The 16,880-nt window shown below is 37.4% G+C and overlaps 1 protein-coding gene across 1 annotated transcript in view; it reads left to right on the forward strand.

Annotated features, from left to right (window-relative positions):
* Window positions 1-16,880, forward strand: part of CBX6 (chromobox 6) — a 60,985-nt gene that overhangs the window by 17,059 nt on the left and 27,046 nt on the right. Inside the window, exon 4 of the mRNA XM_053721304.1 lies at window positions 1,018-1,084. Within this exon, the coding sequence (XP_053577279.1) occupies window positions 1,018-1,084 (67 nt within the window). The remainder of the gene's footprint in view (window positions 1-1,017; window positions 1,085-16,880) is intronic.

The raw sequence follows: 16,880 nt of genomic DNA on the forward strand, positions 1-16,880 counted from the left end.
ATCTTGAATATCTATATGCAATGGTAAATAACCAGCTATAAGGTAAGCGGAAAATATCTTGTCCTCTCTAAAAATAACATATATACTTATAAAGGATAAAACTGGAACATATTGATTAAAAATATATAAAAATAAAATCAAAAGCGCTATATATCAATAACAGGACAAAGCCTTACACATTTATTTATACAGTACATATAATCAGCAATAGCAATCAATCCGCTAATAATTGTGCAAACAGATAATGGTGCACGTCAATTTAAATAACTCCCATCAATCTAGGGGCTAGGTGTAAATAACAAGCTTGGCACTATATCATGCAAAGCATAGTTCCAAATCCCCTGATTGTATATAAACAATACAAATGATGACTCATATTATATCTGGGTTGCACATAAGCCAGGGGTAGTTGTAAACTTATACTGTCCGGAAAAAGTGAAGTATACGTCTGTAGACCTTTAGGCTAAGGACATAACCATAAAACACAATACCATGTGCAGGAGCTCAGTGGAGTGAAGCGGCTGGTGTTGTGCACAGAACAACTAATTGCAAACCAACTAATCGATTATGAGATTCGTTGACAACTATTTTCATAATCGATTATTATCGATTATGACGATTAGTTGTTGCAGCTCAAATATATAAATATATATATATATATTGTGTGTATGTGTCTTTATGTATCTGTGTGTGTGTGTGTGTATGTATGTATGGGGAATTGCAAAACATTCTAAATTAATACTATGCAAATACAAGACCATAGAAAATATATATATATATATATATATATATATATATATATATATATATATATATATATATATATATATATATATATATATATATATATCTCTTCCTGAGTTTCATTCTGTGCAATTTTTACACATTTGGGGTTTGTAGATTTGACTGGTCCTATTTGTTCCTCTTTTTTTAGGCACAGCAGTGTTTTCCACTTATTTTATTCCTTCTCTATAGCACCACTTGCTACCTCAATAACTCTAATTTGTTTTCTTACAGAGAGAGGGAGCAAGAAATTTATGGTCCAAAGAAACGTGGCCCTAAACCAAAAACATTTCTTCTGAAGGTAATTGACAGCTGTATTATAAACAGAACACGTATTCAGTATAAAACCACACAGCGCCTGTATCTAAAGGTGTAGTTTTAATAAGTTTAATTTTAGTTGGTATAGAATTACATGCATTGTTATTTTCACATGCCATATTCCTTATATAACACCCAAACATCAGTTTGAAAGTGATGCAGCACAGTAAAAAGCTGACTAGAAAGTATCACATGAGCATCTCTTTATAAAAAGGAAGATATTTCATCAGCAATCACATCCCACTGCAGAGGAACTTTTAAACATCAGGATACTTTTTCAGGGATTTACAACGGAGCATGAATCAGTCACTTTATATAATTAAAGTTTGTTCTATTATTTAAAATAAATCATTTAAAGAGCTATTGTGCACTATAAAACACTCTAAAGTGTCCCTCTTTTGAGACACTGTGGGCCAGATTCCGAGTGGAGCTTAAACGTTTGCAAGCGATAAGGGGTTTATCGCGTCTATTTGCATGTGTCAGGTTTATTGCTCGTTTTACAAGTTGAAAGTAAACGCAATTGCTTGAGCGCAATACAAGTTAATACTCGTCAGGTTAGCACATCCTCAGAGCTCTGGTGAACTGTTTTGTGAGACAAAAAGTGTCACAAACACATCAAAACTACATTACCAATTACAGTTACACTCATAATAACACTGATTAATTTATTCTTATTGCACAAAAAAGTTATAAGGGCTCAAAGATATGAGGTCTCAGGTGTTAGGAAAAAAAAGGCAGGCAAAGGGCTTTAACATAAAGATACATACATACATACAGTATATATGTCTAAAAATGTATTTGTGTGTGTATATATGTATATATGTATGTGTGTATGTATATATATATATATATATATATATATATTTAACCCCTTAATGACCACAATGTACCCTGTATGTCACTGGTCGTTAAGGGTTTTTTCAGGACATAATAGCACAAGTCTAGCAAGAACACGCTATTAATGCCCTCCCTCCAGCAGGCTTTGTGGAATAGAGCAGTCTAAACGCTGGTGGCAAGACCGCGCTATAAAACAATCACGTGCCAAAAAAAGGCCAGCGACATACAGGGTACGTCGCTGGTCCTTAAGGGGATATATATATATATATATATATATATATATATATATATATATATATATATATATATATATATATATATATATATATATATATATATATATATATATATATATATATTTACACACACACAGAGATATATATGAAACAGAGGGTTAACAGCGCTTATAGATATTCCTAAATATTGTATATGGTATGAGTCTCTGGAGAAAAAAAACAAAACAATATATGTGTGTGTGTGTGTGTATATGTATATGTATGTATGTATATATATATATATATATATATATATATATATATATATATATATATATATATATATATATATATATATATATATATATATATATATATATATATATATGTGTGTGTGTCTTTGATTAGAGAGCAGAGTGGTAAATCCAAGTGTAGTAGGAATGTATTAGATACCCTTACCAAAAATTACCCCAATCGTATGAGGTAAGTTTGCCGCATTGGAGGATGTATCTGGTGGTTAGTGAATCCTGGATGATATGATCTGTGTTATTCAACTGCCTCTTGGAGTAGAAGGAAGTGTAGGTCCTTCTGTACTGGTCTCTCTTGGAAACTTCCTGTGCTTGTTGCCTCTTGGAGCTGTGCTTTGTTGTCTTGGTATGAACACAATGCTTTTATCCTCAGGGCCTATAAACGCAGTCGCATATGCTTCTTCTACACCAGGCAAGACGAAGATGTCACCCCAAATGTATTTGTGCCACAAATGGTCTCACCATTTACTGTGTGCTCAGCGGTTTATATATATAAATACACACACACACACACACACACACATATATATATACTATAATTGCGTTTATAATGTCCATAGGCAGTTACCCACGCATCCTCAATGGAATGTTGGCAGCGCGAGGACAAAATAATTCACCTGAATGCAGCGAAGGCAAACGGAGCATTACAAGAGCAGCGACTAACTGCCTGCATCAACTATTAAAAAGGAGAAAAAAAAACACTGCACGCACGAAATATAACTTTCTTTCATGTAATTAGCAAGAGTCCATGAGCTAGTGACGTATGGGATATACATTCCTACCAGGAGGGGCAAAGTTTCCCAAACCTTAAAATGCCTATAAATACACCCCTCACCACACCCACAATTCAGTTTTACAAACTTTGCCTCCGATGGAGGTGGTGAAGTAAGTTTGTGCTAGATTCTACGTTGATATGCGCTCCGCAGCAAGTTGGAGCCCGGTTTTCCTCTCAGCGTGCAGTGAATGTCAGAGGGATATGAGGAGAGTATTGCCTATTTTGAATGCAGTGATCTCCTTCTACGGGGTCTATTTCATAGGTTCTCTGTTATCGGTCGTAGAGATTCATCTCTTACCTCCCTTTTCAGATCGACGATATACTCTTATATATACCATTACCTCTGCTGATTCTCGTTTCAGTACTGGTTTGGCTTTCTACAAACATGTAGATGAGTGTCCTGGGGTAAGTAAATCTTATTTTCTGTGACACTCTAAGCTATGGTTGGGCACTTTGTTTATAAAGTTCTAAATATATGTATTCAAACATTTATTTGCCTTGACTCAGAATGTTCAACTTTCCTTATTTTTCAGACAGTCAGTTTCATATTTGGGATAATGCATTTGAATTAATCATTTTTTCTTACCTTCAAAAATTTGACTCTTTTTTCCCTGTGGGCTGTTAGGCTCGCGGGGGCTGAAAATGCTTCATTTTATTGCGTCATTCTTGGCGCGGACTTTTTTGGCGCAAAAATTCTTTTCCGTTTCCGGCGTCATACGTGTCGCCGGAAGTTGCGTCATTTTTTGACGTTATTTTGCGCCAAAAATGTTGGCGTTCCGGATGTGGCGTCATTTTTGGCGCCAAATAATGTGGGCGTCTTATTTGGCGCTAAAACATAAGGGCGTCGCTTGTCTCCACATTATTTAAGTCTTATTTTTTCATTGCTTCTGGTTGCTAGAAGCTTGTTCTTTGGCATTTTTTCCCATTCCTGAAACTGTCATTTAAGGAATTTGATCAATTTTGCTTTATATGTTGTTTTTTTCTCTTACATATTGCAAGATGTCTCACGTTGCATCTGAGTCAGAAGATACTACAGGAAAATCGCTGTCTAGTGCTGGAGCTACCAAGCTAAGTGTATCTGCTATAATTTTTGGTGTCTGTTTCTCCAGCTGTTGTTTGTATTGCATGTCATGACAAACTTATTAATGCAGATAAAATTTCCTTTAGTACTGTTACATTACCTGTTGCTGTTCCGTCAACATCTAATTTTCAGAGTGTTCCTGATAAACATAAGAGATTTTATTTTTTTAAATCCTTTAAGAAGGCTATGTCTGTTATTTCTCCTTCTAGTTTACATAAAAGTCTTTTAAAACTTCTCTTTTTTCAGATGAATTTTTAAATGAACATCATCATTCTGATATTGATAAATCTTTGTATTTGTTCAAGATGGAATTTATTCGTTCTTTATTTAAAGAAGTATTAATTGCATTAGAAATAGAGGATTCTGGTCCTCTTGATACTAAATCTAAACGTTTAAATAAGGTTTTTAAATCTCCTGTAGTTATTCCAGAAGTGTTTAATCTCCCTGATGCTATTTCTGAAGTAATTTCCAGGGAATGGAATAATTTGGGTAATTCTTTTACTACTTCCAAACGTTTAAGCAATTATATCCTGTGCCATCTGACAGATTAGAGTTTTTTTGGGGACAAAATCCCTAAGGTTATGGGGCTGTCTCTACTCCTGCTAAATGTGCTACTATTCCTACGGCAGATAGTACTTCATTTAAGGATCCTTTAGATAGGAAAATTGAATCCTTTCTAAGAAAAGCTTACTTATGTTCAGGTAATCTTCTTAGACCTGCTAAATTTTTAGCGGATGTTGCTGCAGCCTCAACTTTTTGGTTAGAAGCTTTAGCGCAACAAGTAACAGATCATAATTTTATAGCATTATTATTATTCTATAACATGCTAATAATTTTGTTGGTGATACCATCTTTTGATATCATTAGAGTTGATGTCAGGTATATGTCTCTAGCTATTTTAGCTAGAAAAGCTTTATGGATTAAACTTGGAATGCTGATATGTCTTCTAAGTCACCTTTGCTTTCCCTTTCTTTCCAGGGTAATAAATTATTATCTCAACTGTTTCTGGAAGGAAGGGAACTTTTTTACCAAAGGATAAAAAATCTAAGGTAAATTTAGGTCTAATAATCATTTTCGTTCCTTTCCTCATAATAAGGAACAAAAGCCTGATCCTTCATCCTCAGGAAAGGTATCAGTTTGGAAACTATTTTCAGTTTGGAATATATCCAAGCCTTATAGAAAACCTATAGCCAGCTCCTAAGTACCCATGAAGGTGCGGACCTTATTCCAGCTCAGCTGGTATGGGGCAGATTATGTTTTCTTCAAAGATATTTGGATCAATTCCGTTCTCAATCTCTGGTTTCAGAACATTGTTTCAGAAAGGTACAGAATTGGCTTCAGTTAAGGCCTCCTGCTAAGAGATTTTTTTTTCTTTCCCGTGTCCCAGTTAACACAGCAAAGGCTCAGCATTTCTGAAATGTGTTTCAGATCTAGAGTTGGCTGGAGTAATTATGCCAGTTCCAGTTCTGGAACAGGGGCTGGGGTTTTATTTTATCTCTTCATTGTACCAAAGAAGGTCAATTCCTTCAGACCAGTTCCGGATCTATCAATATTGAATCGTTATGTAAGGATACCAACATTCAAGATGGTTACTGTAGGACTATCCTGCCTTTGTTTAGCAAGGGCATTATATGTCTACAATAGATTTACAGGATGTGTATCTGCATATTCCGATTCATCCAGATCACTTTTAGTGTCTGAGATTCTCTTTTTAGACAAGCATTACCAGTTTTGTGGCTCTACCGTTTGGCCTAGCCTCAGTTCCAAGAATTTTTTTGGTTCTCGGTGCCCTTCTTTCTGTAATCAGAGAACAGGGTTTTGGTATTTCCTTATTGGACAATATCTGGGTACTTGCTCAGTCTTCTCATTTTTCGAAGAATCTCATACGAATCGACTTGTGTTGTTTCTTCAAGTTCATGGTTGGAGGATCAATTTACCAATCAGTTCATTGATTCCTCAGACAAGGGTAACCTTTTTAGGTTTCTAGATAGATTCAGTGTCTATGACTCTGTCCTTGTCAGACAAGAGAAGTTTAACATTGATATCAGCTTGTCAAAACCTTCAGTCACAATCATTCCCTTTGGTAGCCTTATGCATGGAAATTTTAGGTCTTAGGACTGCCGCATCGATGCGATCTCCTTTGCTCATTTTCACATGCGACCTCTTCAGCTCTGTATGCTGAACCAATGGTGCAGGGATTACTCAAAGATATCTCAATTAATATCTTTAAACCGATTATACGACACTCTCTGACATGGTGGACAGATCACCATCGTTTAGTTCAGGGGGCTTCTTGTTCTTCCGACCTGGACTATAATCTCAACAGATGCAAGTCTTACAGGTTGGGGAGCTGTGTGGGGGTATCTGACGGCACAAGGGGTTTGGGAATCTCAGGAGGTGAGATTTCCGATCAATATTTTGGAACTCCGTGCAATTTTCAGAGCTCTTCAGTCTTGGCCTCTTCTGAAGAGAGAGTTGTTCATTTGTTTTCAGATAGACAATGTCACAACTGTGGCATACATCAATCATCAAGGAGGGACTCACAGTCCTCTGGCTATGAAGTATCTCGAATTTTGGTTTGGGCGGAATCCAGCTCCTGTCTAATCTCTGCGGTTCATATCCCAGGTATGGACAATTGGAAAGCGGATTATCTCAGTCGCCAAACGTTGCACCTGGGCGAATGGTCTTCACCCAGAAGTATTTCCTCAGATTGTTCAAATGTGGGAACTCCCAGAAATAGATCTGATGGCTTCTCATCTAAACAAGAAACTTCCCTGGTATCTGTCCGGATCCCGGGATCCTCGGGCGGAGGCAGTGGATGCATTTTCAAGTGTCATCCTGCCTATATCTTTCCGCCTCTAGTTCTTCTTCCAAGGGTATTCTCCAATATTCTAAAGGAATGCTCGTTTGTCCTGCTGGTAGCTCCAGCATGGCCTCACAGGTTTTGGTATGCGGATCTTGTCCGGATGGCCTCTTGCCGGCTGTGGACTCTTCCGTTAAGACCAGTCTTTCTGTCTCAATGTTCTTTTTTCCATAGGATCTCAAAACCTTAATTTTAAGGTATGGAGTTTGAACGCTTGATTCTTGGTCAAAGAGGTTTCTCTGACTCTGTGATTGATACTATGTGACAGGCTCGTAAATCTGTATCTAGAGAGATATATTATAGAGTCTGGAAGACTTATATTTCTTCAGGATGGTTTAGATAAAGGTTTGTCCGCAAGTTTCTTGTAAGACAAATCTCTGCTTTTTCTGTTCTTTTTCACAGAAGGATTGCTAATCTTCCTGATATTCATTGTTTTGTACAACCTTTGGTTCATATAAAATTTGTCATTAAGTCAATTTCTCCTCCTTGGAGTTTGAATTTGGTTCTGGGGGCTCTTCAAGCTCCTCCTTTTGAACCCATGCATTCTTTGGTCGTTATATAACTTTCTTGGAAAGTTTTGTTTCTTTTGGCCATCTCTTCTGCCAGAAGAGTCTCTGAATTATCTACTCTTTTTTGTGAGTCTCCTTTTCTGATTTTGCATCAGGATAAGGCGGTGCTGCAAACTTCTTTTGATTTTTTTACCTAAGGTTGTGAATTCTAACAACATTAGTAGAGAAATTGTGGTTCCTTCATTATGTCCTAATCCTATGAATTCTAAGGAGAAATCATTGCATTCTTTGGATGCTGTTAGAGCTTTCTAATATTATGTTGAAGCTACTAAGTCTTTCCGAAAGACTTCTAGTCTATTTGTCATCTTTTCCGGTTCTAGAAAAGACCAGAAAGCTTCTGCCATTTCTTTTGGCATCTTGGTTGAAATCTTTATTTCATCATGCCTATGTTGAGTCGGGTAACACTCCGCCTCAAAGGATTACAGCTCATTCTACTAGGTCAGTTTCTACTTCCTGGGCATTTAAGAATGAAGCTTCGGTTGGTCAGATTTGCAAAACAGCAACTTGGTCCTCTTTGCATACTTTTACTAAATCCTACCATTTTTTTATGTGTTTTCTTCTTCTGAAGCAGTTTTTGGTAGAAACGTACTTCAGGCAGTGGTTTCAGTTTGAATCTTCTGCTTATGTTTTTTCATTGAATTTTATTCTGGGTGTGGATTATTTTCAGCAGGAATTGGCTGTCTTTATTTTATCCCTCCCTCTCTAGTGACTCTTGTGTGGAAAGATCCACATCTTGGGTAATCCATTATCCCATACGTCACTAGCTCATGGACTCTTGCTAATTACATGAAAGAAAACATAATTTATGTAAGAACTTACCTGATAAATTCATTTCTTTCATATTAGCAAGAGTCCATGAGGCCCGCCCTTTTTTGTGGTGGTTTTGATTTTTTAGTATAAAGCACAATTATTCCAATTCCTTATTTTATATGCTTTCGCACTTATTTCTTATCACCCCACTTCTTGGCTATTCGTTAAACTGAATTGTGGGTGTGGTGAGGGGTGTATTTATAGGCATTTTAAGGTTTGGGAAACTTTGCCCCTCCTGGTAGGAATGTATATCCCATACGTCACTAGCTCATGGACTCTTGCTAATATGAAAGAAATGAATTTATCAGGTAAGTTCTTACATAAATTATGTTTTTTAAAAAAAAAAAATCCTACACAAAGTATTAACCCATGCACCGCAAATCCCCACATCGCTAAATAATAAAGTAATTAACCCCTTAATCACTTAACCATCAACCACCCACATCGGAATACAACTAATTACCCTATTTAACCTCTAAACCGCAAAATCCCCATATCGCAATAAACCTAATTAATACAAGTTAACTCGTCAGGTTAGCGTATCCTCAGAGCTCTGGTGAACTGTTTTGTGAGACAAAAAGTGTCACAAACAGATCAAAACTAAATGACAAAGTACAGTTACACTCATAATAACACTTTTAATTCATTATTCAAATTTATTGCACAAAACAGTTATATGGGCTCAAAGATATGATGTCTCAGGTGTTAGAAGAAAAAAAAAGTCAGGCAAAGGGCAGGATGTTCCTGGAAGAAGACTTCACCGCCTTGAACAGGACCTTCTCCGCCGGACTTCAGGAACGGTTAGTAGCAACCTGGGGGTTAGACTTAGGTTTGTTTTAAAAAAAAAAAAAAATTTTTTGGGGGGGGGGTTGTTTTATTTTGATTAGGGATGGGCAGTAAAAGAGCTAAATGCCCTTTTCAGGGCAATGTGTAGTTTAGGTTTTTAGTGTTAGGTTCTTTTGGGGTTGCTTTTTTTTTTTTTTGTAAAAGATCTGAATATCTTGGGGCAATGCCCTGCAAAAAGCCCTTTTAAGGGCTACTGGTAGTTTATTCTTATAGTAGGGGGTGTTTTTATTGGGGGGGGGGGCTTTTTATTTTCATAGGGATTAGGTTAAATTTGGTAATTTGATTTTTTTTATTTTCTGTAATGTTAGCCTTTTTTATTTTTTGTAAACTTAGTTTTTTTTTGTAACTTTAGAATGTATTAGTTTAGGTAATTTGGGTTAATTTAAGGGGGGTGTTAGGTTAGGGGGTGTTAGGTTAGAGAATAAATTTTGTATTTATTTAGGACAGTAGTTTGGCCAAATAGTGTGGCTATATCTGTAGTTTATTATATAGAAAATATTTTTGATATATTTAAGACAGTAGTCCATTATAATTATAGTATTGCTACACCTGTAGCTTAAATATTTCTTTCATGTAATTGGTAAGAGTCCATGATGTATGGGATATACAATCCTACCAGGATGGGCAAAGTTTCCCAAACCTCAAAATGCCTATACATACACCCTTCACCACACCCACAATTCAGTTTTTACGAACTTTGCCTCCTATGGAGGTGGTGAAGTAAGTTTTTGCTTGATTTTCTTCTGTGATATGCGCTTCTCCGCATTTTTGAAGCCCAATTCCTGAGTACAGTGAATTGTCAGAGGGATGTGAAGGGAGTATCACCTATTGAATTCTATGGTTTTCCTTGCGGGAAATCTTTTTATAGGTTCTCTGTTATCAGTCATAGAGATTCATCTCCTACCTCCCTTTTCAGATCGACGATATACTCTCATATTCCATTACCTCTACTGATAGCTAAACCAATACTGAAACCGTTATCTGCTCTATGTGGATGGGTGTCTTTCGGTAAGTATGTTTTCATTTCTTAAAGACACTCAGCTATGGTTTGGCACTTTATGTATTAATGTAAAGTTCTAAATATATATATTGTACTTATATTTGCCATGAGTCAGGTTTATGTATATTTCCTTTTGCAGACTATCAGTTTAAAAATTGGGGAAAAAGTATTTAGGAAGTTATTTTTTCTTACCTGGGGTATAGTCTTTTCTTCAAAATTGACTGTTTTCTTTAATTTTCGCAGGCAAAATTAGGCTCGCGAGGCCGCAAAATGCTATTATTTATTGCATCATTCTAGGTGCGAGAATTTTTTTTGGCGCGAAGGTACGTTCGTTGACGCAAGTTCACCATTTCCGGCGTCTTAGTTGATGCCAGGTTCCTTGCACAAGGTTGCGTCTGCCATGACGCGAGTTTCGTCATTTCCGGATGTTGTTAGCGCCAAAAAATCCTTTTGCCTTTCTCTATGCTCAGAGGGCTATGCTGTTTGGATTTTTTTTCCCATTCCTGAAACTGCCATATAAGGAAATTGATAATTTTGCCTTATATGTTGTTTTTTCTCTTACATTTGCAAGATGTCTCAATTTTGTTGGATTCCTGCTGCCTGATAACAGTTCTACCAAAGATAAGTGTATCTGTTGTAAATTAGTAGAGATTATATCTCCAGCGGTAGTATGTAACAGTTGTCATGATAAACTTTTATATTGTTGTTCCTTCAACATCTAATGTACATGATATCCCTGTGTATATAAAAGATTTTATTGCTGATGCGATTCAGAAGGCTTTGTCTGCTATTCCGCCTTCTAATAGACGTAAAATGTCTTTTAAAACTTCTCATAAAGTTGATGAAATTTCAAATGACCGACAACATACTGATTTATCCTCCTCTGATGAGGATCTGATTCAGAAGATCCTACCTCAGAGATTGACACTGACAAATTTACTTATCTCTTTAAGATGGAGTATATTCGTTCCTTGTTAAAAGAGGTGTTGATTACTTTGGATATTGAGGAAACTAGTCCTCTTGATATTAAAACTAGTAAATGTATATATTCTGTTTATAAATCTCCTGTGTTACTCCTTCTTGGTTTATTTTATTCCTTCTGCTAGGTTTAAAAAGTTGTATCCCTTGCCAGCAATTAGATTGGAGTTTTGGGGAAAAAATCTTTCTTTCAAAGGTAACAATTTATTTGGTTCTCAGCTGGATTCAATTATTTCAACTGTTACTGGGGGGAAGGGAGTTTTTTGTTTACCTAAGGGTAAATCTAAGACTTCTAATCGTTTTTGACAGAATAAGGAACATAAAGCCAATCCTTCCCCACAAAGAATCTGGTTCCAATTGGAAACCCTCTTCAAGTTGGAATAAATTCAAGCCTTTTAAGAAACCAAAGCCAGCCCCCAAGTTTGCATGAAGATGCGGCCCTTATTCCAGCTCAGCTGGTGGGGGGCAGATTAAAATTTTTCCAAAACATTTGGGTAGATTCTGTCCAAAATAAATGGATTCAGAGCATTGTCTCTCCAGGGTATCGAATAGGATTCAGAGTAAGACCTTCTGTGAGAAGATTTTTTCTCTTACGTGTTCCAGCAAACTCAGTGAAGGCTCAGGCCTTTCTGAAGTGTGTTTCAGATCTAGAGCTTTCAGGGTTAATTATACCAGTTCTGTTTCAGGAACAGGGTCTGGGGTTTTATTCAAATTTATTTATTGTCCCAAAGAAAGAAAATTCATTTAGGCCAGTTCTGGATCTGAAAATTTTGAACCATTTTGTGAGAGTGCCAACTTTCAAAATGGTGACTATAAGACTATTCTGCCTTTTGTTCAGCAAGGTCATTATATGTCCACGATAGACTTACAGGATGCATATCTTCATATTCTGATTCATCAAGACCACTATCGGTTTCTGAGATTCTCTTTTCTAGAAGCATTACCAATTTGTCGCTCTTCCATTTGGCCTAGCGACAGCTCCAAGAATTTTTTTTAAACGTTCTCGGTGCTCTACTCTCTGTAATCAGAGAACAGGGTATTGCAGTGTTTCCTTATTTGGACGATATCTTGATACTAGCTCAGTCTTTTCATTTTGCCTAATCTCACACATATTAACTAGTGTTGTTTCTTCAAAGACATGGTTGGAGGATCAATTTACCAAAAAGTTCCTTGATTCCTCAGACAAGGGTCACCTTTTTAGGTTTCCAGATAGATTCAGTGTCCATGACTCTGTCTCTAACAGACAAGAGACAAATAAAATTGGTTTCAGCTTGATGGAACCTTCAGTCTCAATCGTTCCCTTCAGTGGCTATGTGCATGGAAGTTTTAGGTCTCATGACTGCAGCATCGGACGCAATCCCCTTTGCTCGTTTTCATACGAGACCTCTCCAGCTTTGTATGCTGAAGCAATGGTGCAGGGATTATACAAAGATATCACAATTGATATTCTTAAATCCCAAAGTTCAACTTTCTCTGACTTGGTGTTTAGACCACCGTATAATCCAAGGGGCCTCTTTTGTTCGTCCAGCCTGAACTGTAATCACAACCGAACTCTGACAGCACAAGGGGTTTGGAAATCTCAAGAGGCGAGGTTACCAATCAATATTTTTAAACTCTGTGCTATTTTTAGGGCTCTTCAGGTATGGCCTCTGTTGAAGAGAGAACCATTTATTTGTTTTCAGTCAGACAATGTTACAACTGTGGCATATGTCAATCTTCAGGGCGGGACTCGCAGTCCCCTAGCTTTGAAAGAAGTATCTTGGATACTTGCTTGGGCACAATCCAGCTCTTGACTAATTTCTGTGGTACATATCCCAGGTATAGACAATTGGGAAGCGGATTATCTCAGCCGTCAGACTTTACATCCAGGGGAGTGGTCTCTCCATCCAGATGTGTTTTTTCAGATTGTTTAGATGTGGGGTCTTCCAGAAATAGATCTGATGGCTTCTCATCTAAACAAGAAACTTCCCAGGTACCTATCCAGGTCCAGGGATCCTCATGCGGAGTCGGTGGATGCGTTATAAGCAGCTTGGTAAAACCAAGGAACTGCTATCTTTCCGCCTCTAGTTCTTCTTCCAAGAGTGATTTCCAAAATCATTATGGAACATTCGTTTGTGTTTCTGGTAGCTCTAGCATGGCCTCACAAGTTATGATATGCGGACCTTGTCCGGATGTCCAGTTGTCAACCTTGGCCACTTCCTTTAAGACCAGACCTTCTGTCTCAAGGACAGTTTTTCCATCAGGATCTCAAATTGCTAAATTTGAAGGTATGGAAATTGAACGCTTAGTGTTTAGTCATAGAGATTTCTCTGACTCAGTGATTGATACTATGTTACAGGCTCGTAAATCTGTTTCTAGGAAGATTTATCATCGAGTATGGAAGACATATTTCATGGTGTTCTTCTCATAAATTCTGGCATTCTTTTAGAATTCCTAAAATTTTACAGTTTTTCTTCAGGATGGTTTGGATAAAGGTTTATCTGCAAGTTCCTTGAAGGGGCAAATCTCTGCTCTTTCTGTTCTATTTCACAGAAAGATTGCTAAGCTTCCTGATATTCACTGTTTTGTTCAGGCTTTGGTCCGTATCAACAGAGAAACAAACTGGTAGTGCTCGAAGGACCAAACTCGCCCCACCAAAACTAACCTGAATGCCAAAGTATTCAGCCGCCTTCCCGCTGAATTACGCAGACCATGCGAGTGACATCATCCACCGGTGACAGATTCAATGGCGCTCCATCCAACGCCTCCACACGAAAGCACATCAACAACAAGAATAAGGCACACAGTCTCCAGACATCCAATCTCCAAACGACAGCGCAACAATCCAGGAAAGACAATCAAAGGTAGGTAATCCACACAGTCACTCTCAGTAGTAAAAGCAATGCAAGTAATTTATTGAACAATAGGATTCCATAGATACCGGCATCCATAAAGGTAGTTACACTTTGTTAGCACAGGTCAAACATGTTTCTTATACATCAGATACTGTAATTCCTCAATGACTGCGCGGATTGGATTGTGTTTCCTGGATTGTTGCGCTGCCGTTTGGAGATTGGATGTCTGGAGACCAGGGGCCTTATTCTTGTTTAAATAAAATCAGAGAAGCGCTCAACCTGGGAACGAACAATAGCATAATAGCTTGTTCTATGGCTAGTTACCACCCTACAAGCAGCCTCTTTTTGCTCAATATGTGCCTTTCACAGAGAAGAACTTTCCTGTAGCATATCAGTCTGATCCTGACTTAACAGTGCAGTCCAACCCCGAAATACCAGGCAATCCCTCTCTGAACGAGAGAAACGGCAAAACCCCAGACGTACGTTTCAGCCTATTGTGGGCCTCATCAGTGAGGTGCAGCCATATCTGAGCAACGGGTCCACGTCTGGATTCCCGCATCACACTTAGGGAGACTTCCCCAAGTGTCATAATTTGCATAAATAAAAACAGAGAAGCGCTCAACCTGGGAACGAACAATAGCACTGACGAGGCCCATAGGAGGCCGAAACGATCGTCTGGGGTTGTCATGTTCCTTGTTCAGAGGAGAATTGCCGGGTATTTCGGGCTGGACTGACCTTAATTGGCGGGATCAGACTGATATACTTAAGGAAAGTTTTACTTTGTGAAAAGCACACTGGTCTAAAAGAGGCTGCTTCTGGGTGGTAAATCGCCATAGAACTGGCTGATGAACTGTTCATTCCTGGTAGAGCGCTTCTCTCTTTGTATGCAAATTTAATATGACCCTGGGGATGTCTCCCTATGGGTGATGGGGGAAACCAGACATGGACTCCTTGCCCAGTGTACTTAAAGCAATGTGGCTGCACCTCACTGACGAGGCCCATAGGAGGCCGAAACGATCGTCTGGGGTTGTCATGTTCCTTGTTCAGAGGAGAATTGCCTGGTATTTCGGGGCTGGACTGACCTTTATTGGCAGGATCAGACTGATATACTTCAGGAAAGTTTTCCTTTGTGAAAAGCACACTGGTCTAAAAGAGGCTGCTTCCAGGTGGTAAATCGCCATAGAACTAGCAGATGAGCTGTTGTTTGTTCCTAGTAGAGTGCTTCTCTCTTTGTATGCCTTATTCTTGTTGTTGATGTGGTTTGGTCCGTATCAAGCCTGTCATTAAATAAATCTCTCCTCCTTGGAGTCTTAATTTGGTTTTGAAAGCTTTTGAGCTTATGCATTCTTTGGATATTAAACAACTTTCTTGGAAAGTGTTGTTCCTTTTGGCTATCTCTTCTGCTAGAAGAGTTTCTAAATGATCTGCTCTTTCTTGTGAGTCTCCTTTTCTGATTTTTCATAAAGCTAAGGCAGTTTTGCGGACTTCATTTAAATTTTTACCTAACGTTGTGAATTCTAACAACATTAATAGGGAAATTGTTGTCCTCTCTTTCTGTCCTAATCATAAGAATTCTTTGGAGAGATCCTTACATTCTCTGGATGTTGTAAGAGCTTTGAAATATTATGTTGAAGCTACTTAAGATTTCAGGAAGACTTCTATTCTATTTGTTGTCTTTTCTGGTTCTAGGAAAGGTCAGAAAGCTTCTGCCATTTCCTTGGCATCTTGGTTAAAGCTTTTGATTCATAAAGCTTATTTGGAGTCGGGTCAGGCCCCGCCTCAGAGAATCACAGATTATTCTACTAGATCAGTCTCCACTTCGTGGGCTTTTAAGAATGAAGCTTCAGTTGATCAGATTTGCAAAGCAGCAACCTGGTCTTCTTTGCATACATTTACTAAATTCTACCGTTTTGATGTATTTGCCTCTTTGGAAGCAGTTTTTGGTAGAAAATTTCTTCAGCCATCTGTTTCAGTTTGATTCCTCTGCTTATGTTTTAAGTTTTTTTTTCTTTTTTTTTTTCTTTCATTTATGAGAAAAGCTTATATTTTTGGTTGTGGATTTAATTTTTTTCAGCGGAAAATGGCTGTTTTTATTTTATCCCTCCCTCTCTAGTGACTCTTGTGTGGAGTTCCACATCTTGGGTATTTCTATCCCATACGTCACTAGCTCATGGACTCTTGCCAATTACATAAAAGAAAACCAAATTTATGTAAGAAATTACCTGATAAATTAATTTCTTTCAAATTGGCACCCTTTTTATGGTGGTTATGTTTTTTTTTTATTTTATATAAAGCACAATTATATTTCCAATTCCTTTTTTGATGCTATTTACTTTTCTATCACCCCACTACTTGGCTATTTGTTAAACTGAATTGTGGGTGTGGTGAGGGGTGTATTTATAGGCATTTTGAAGTTTTGGGGAGGTGTGTGTATGTGTGTGTGTATATATGTGTGTGTATGTGTGTGTGTATATATATATATATATATATATATATATATATATATATATATATATATATATATATATATATATATATATATATATATATATATATATATATATATATATATATATATATATATACACACATTATTTAGCTTGCCTTAATACAAAAAGAAAGACGCTCGATCCTCCTTTTCCTACCGAGCGCCACAGTTATGG

The sequence above is a fragment of the Bombina bombina genome, chromosome 7 (assembly GCF_027579735.1).
Source record: "Bombina bombina isolate aBomBom1 chromosome 7, aBomBom1.pri, whole genome shotgun sequence".
Taxonomy (NCBI): Eukaryota; Metazoa; Chordata; class Amphibia; order Anura; family Bombinatoridae; genus Bombina; species Bombina bombina.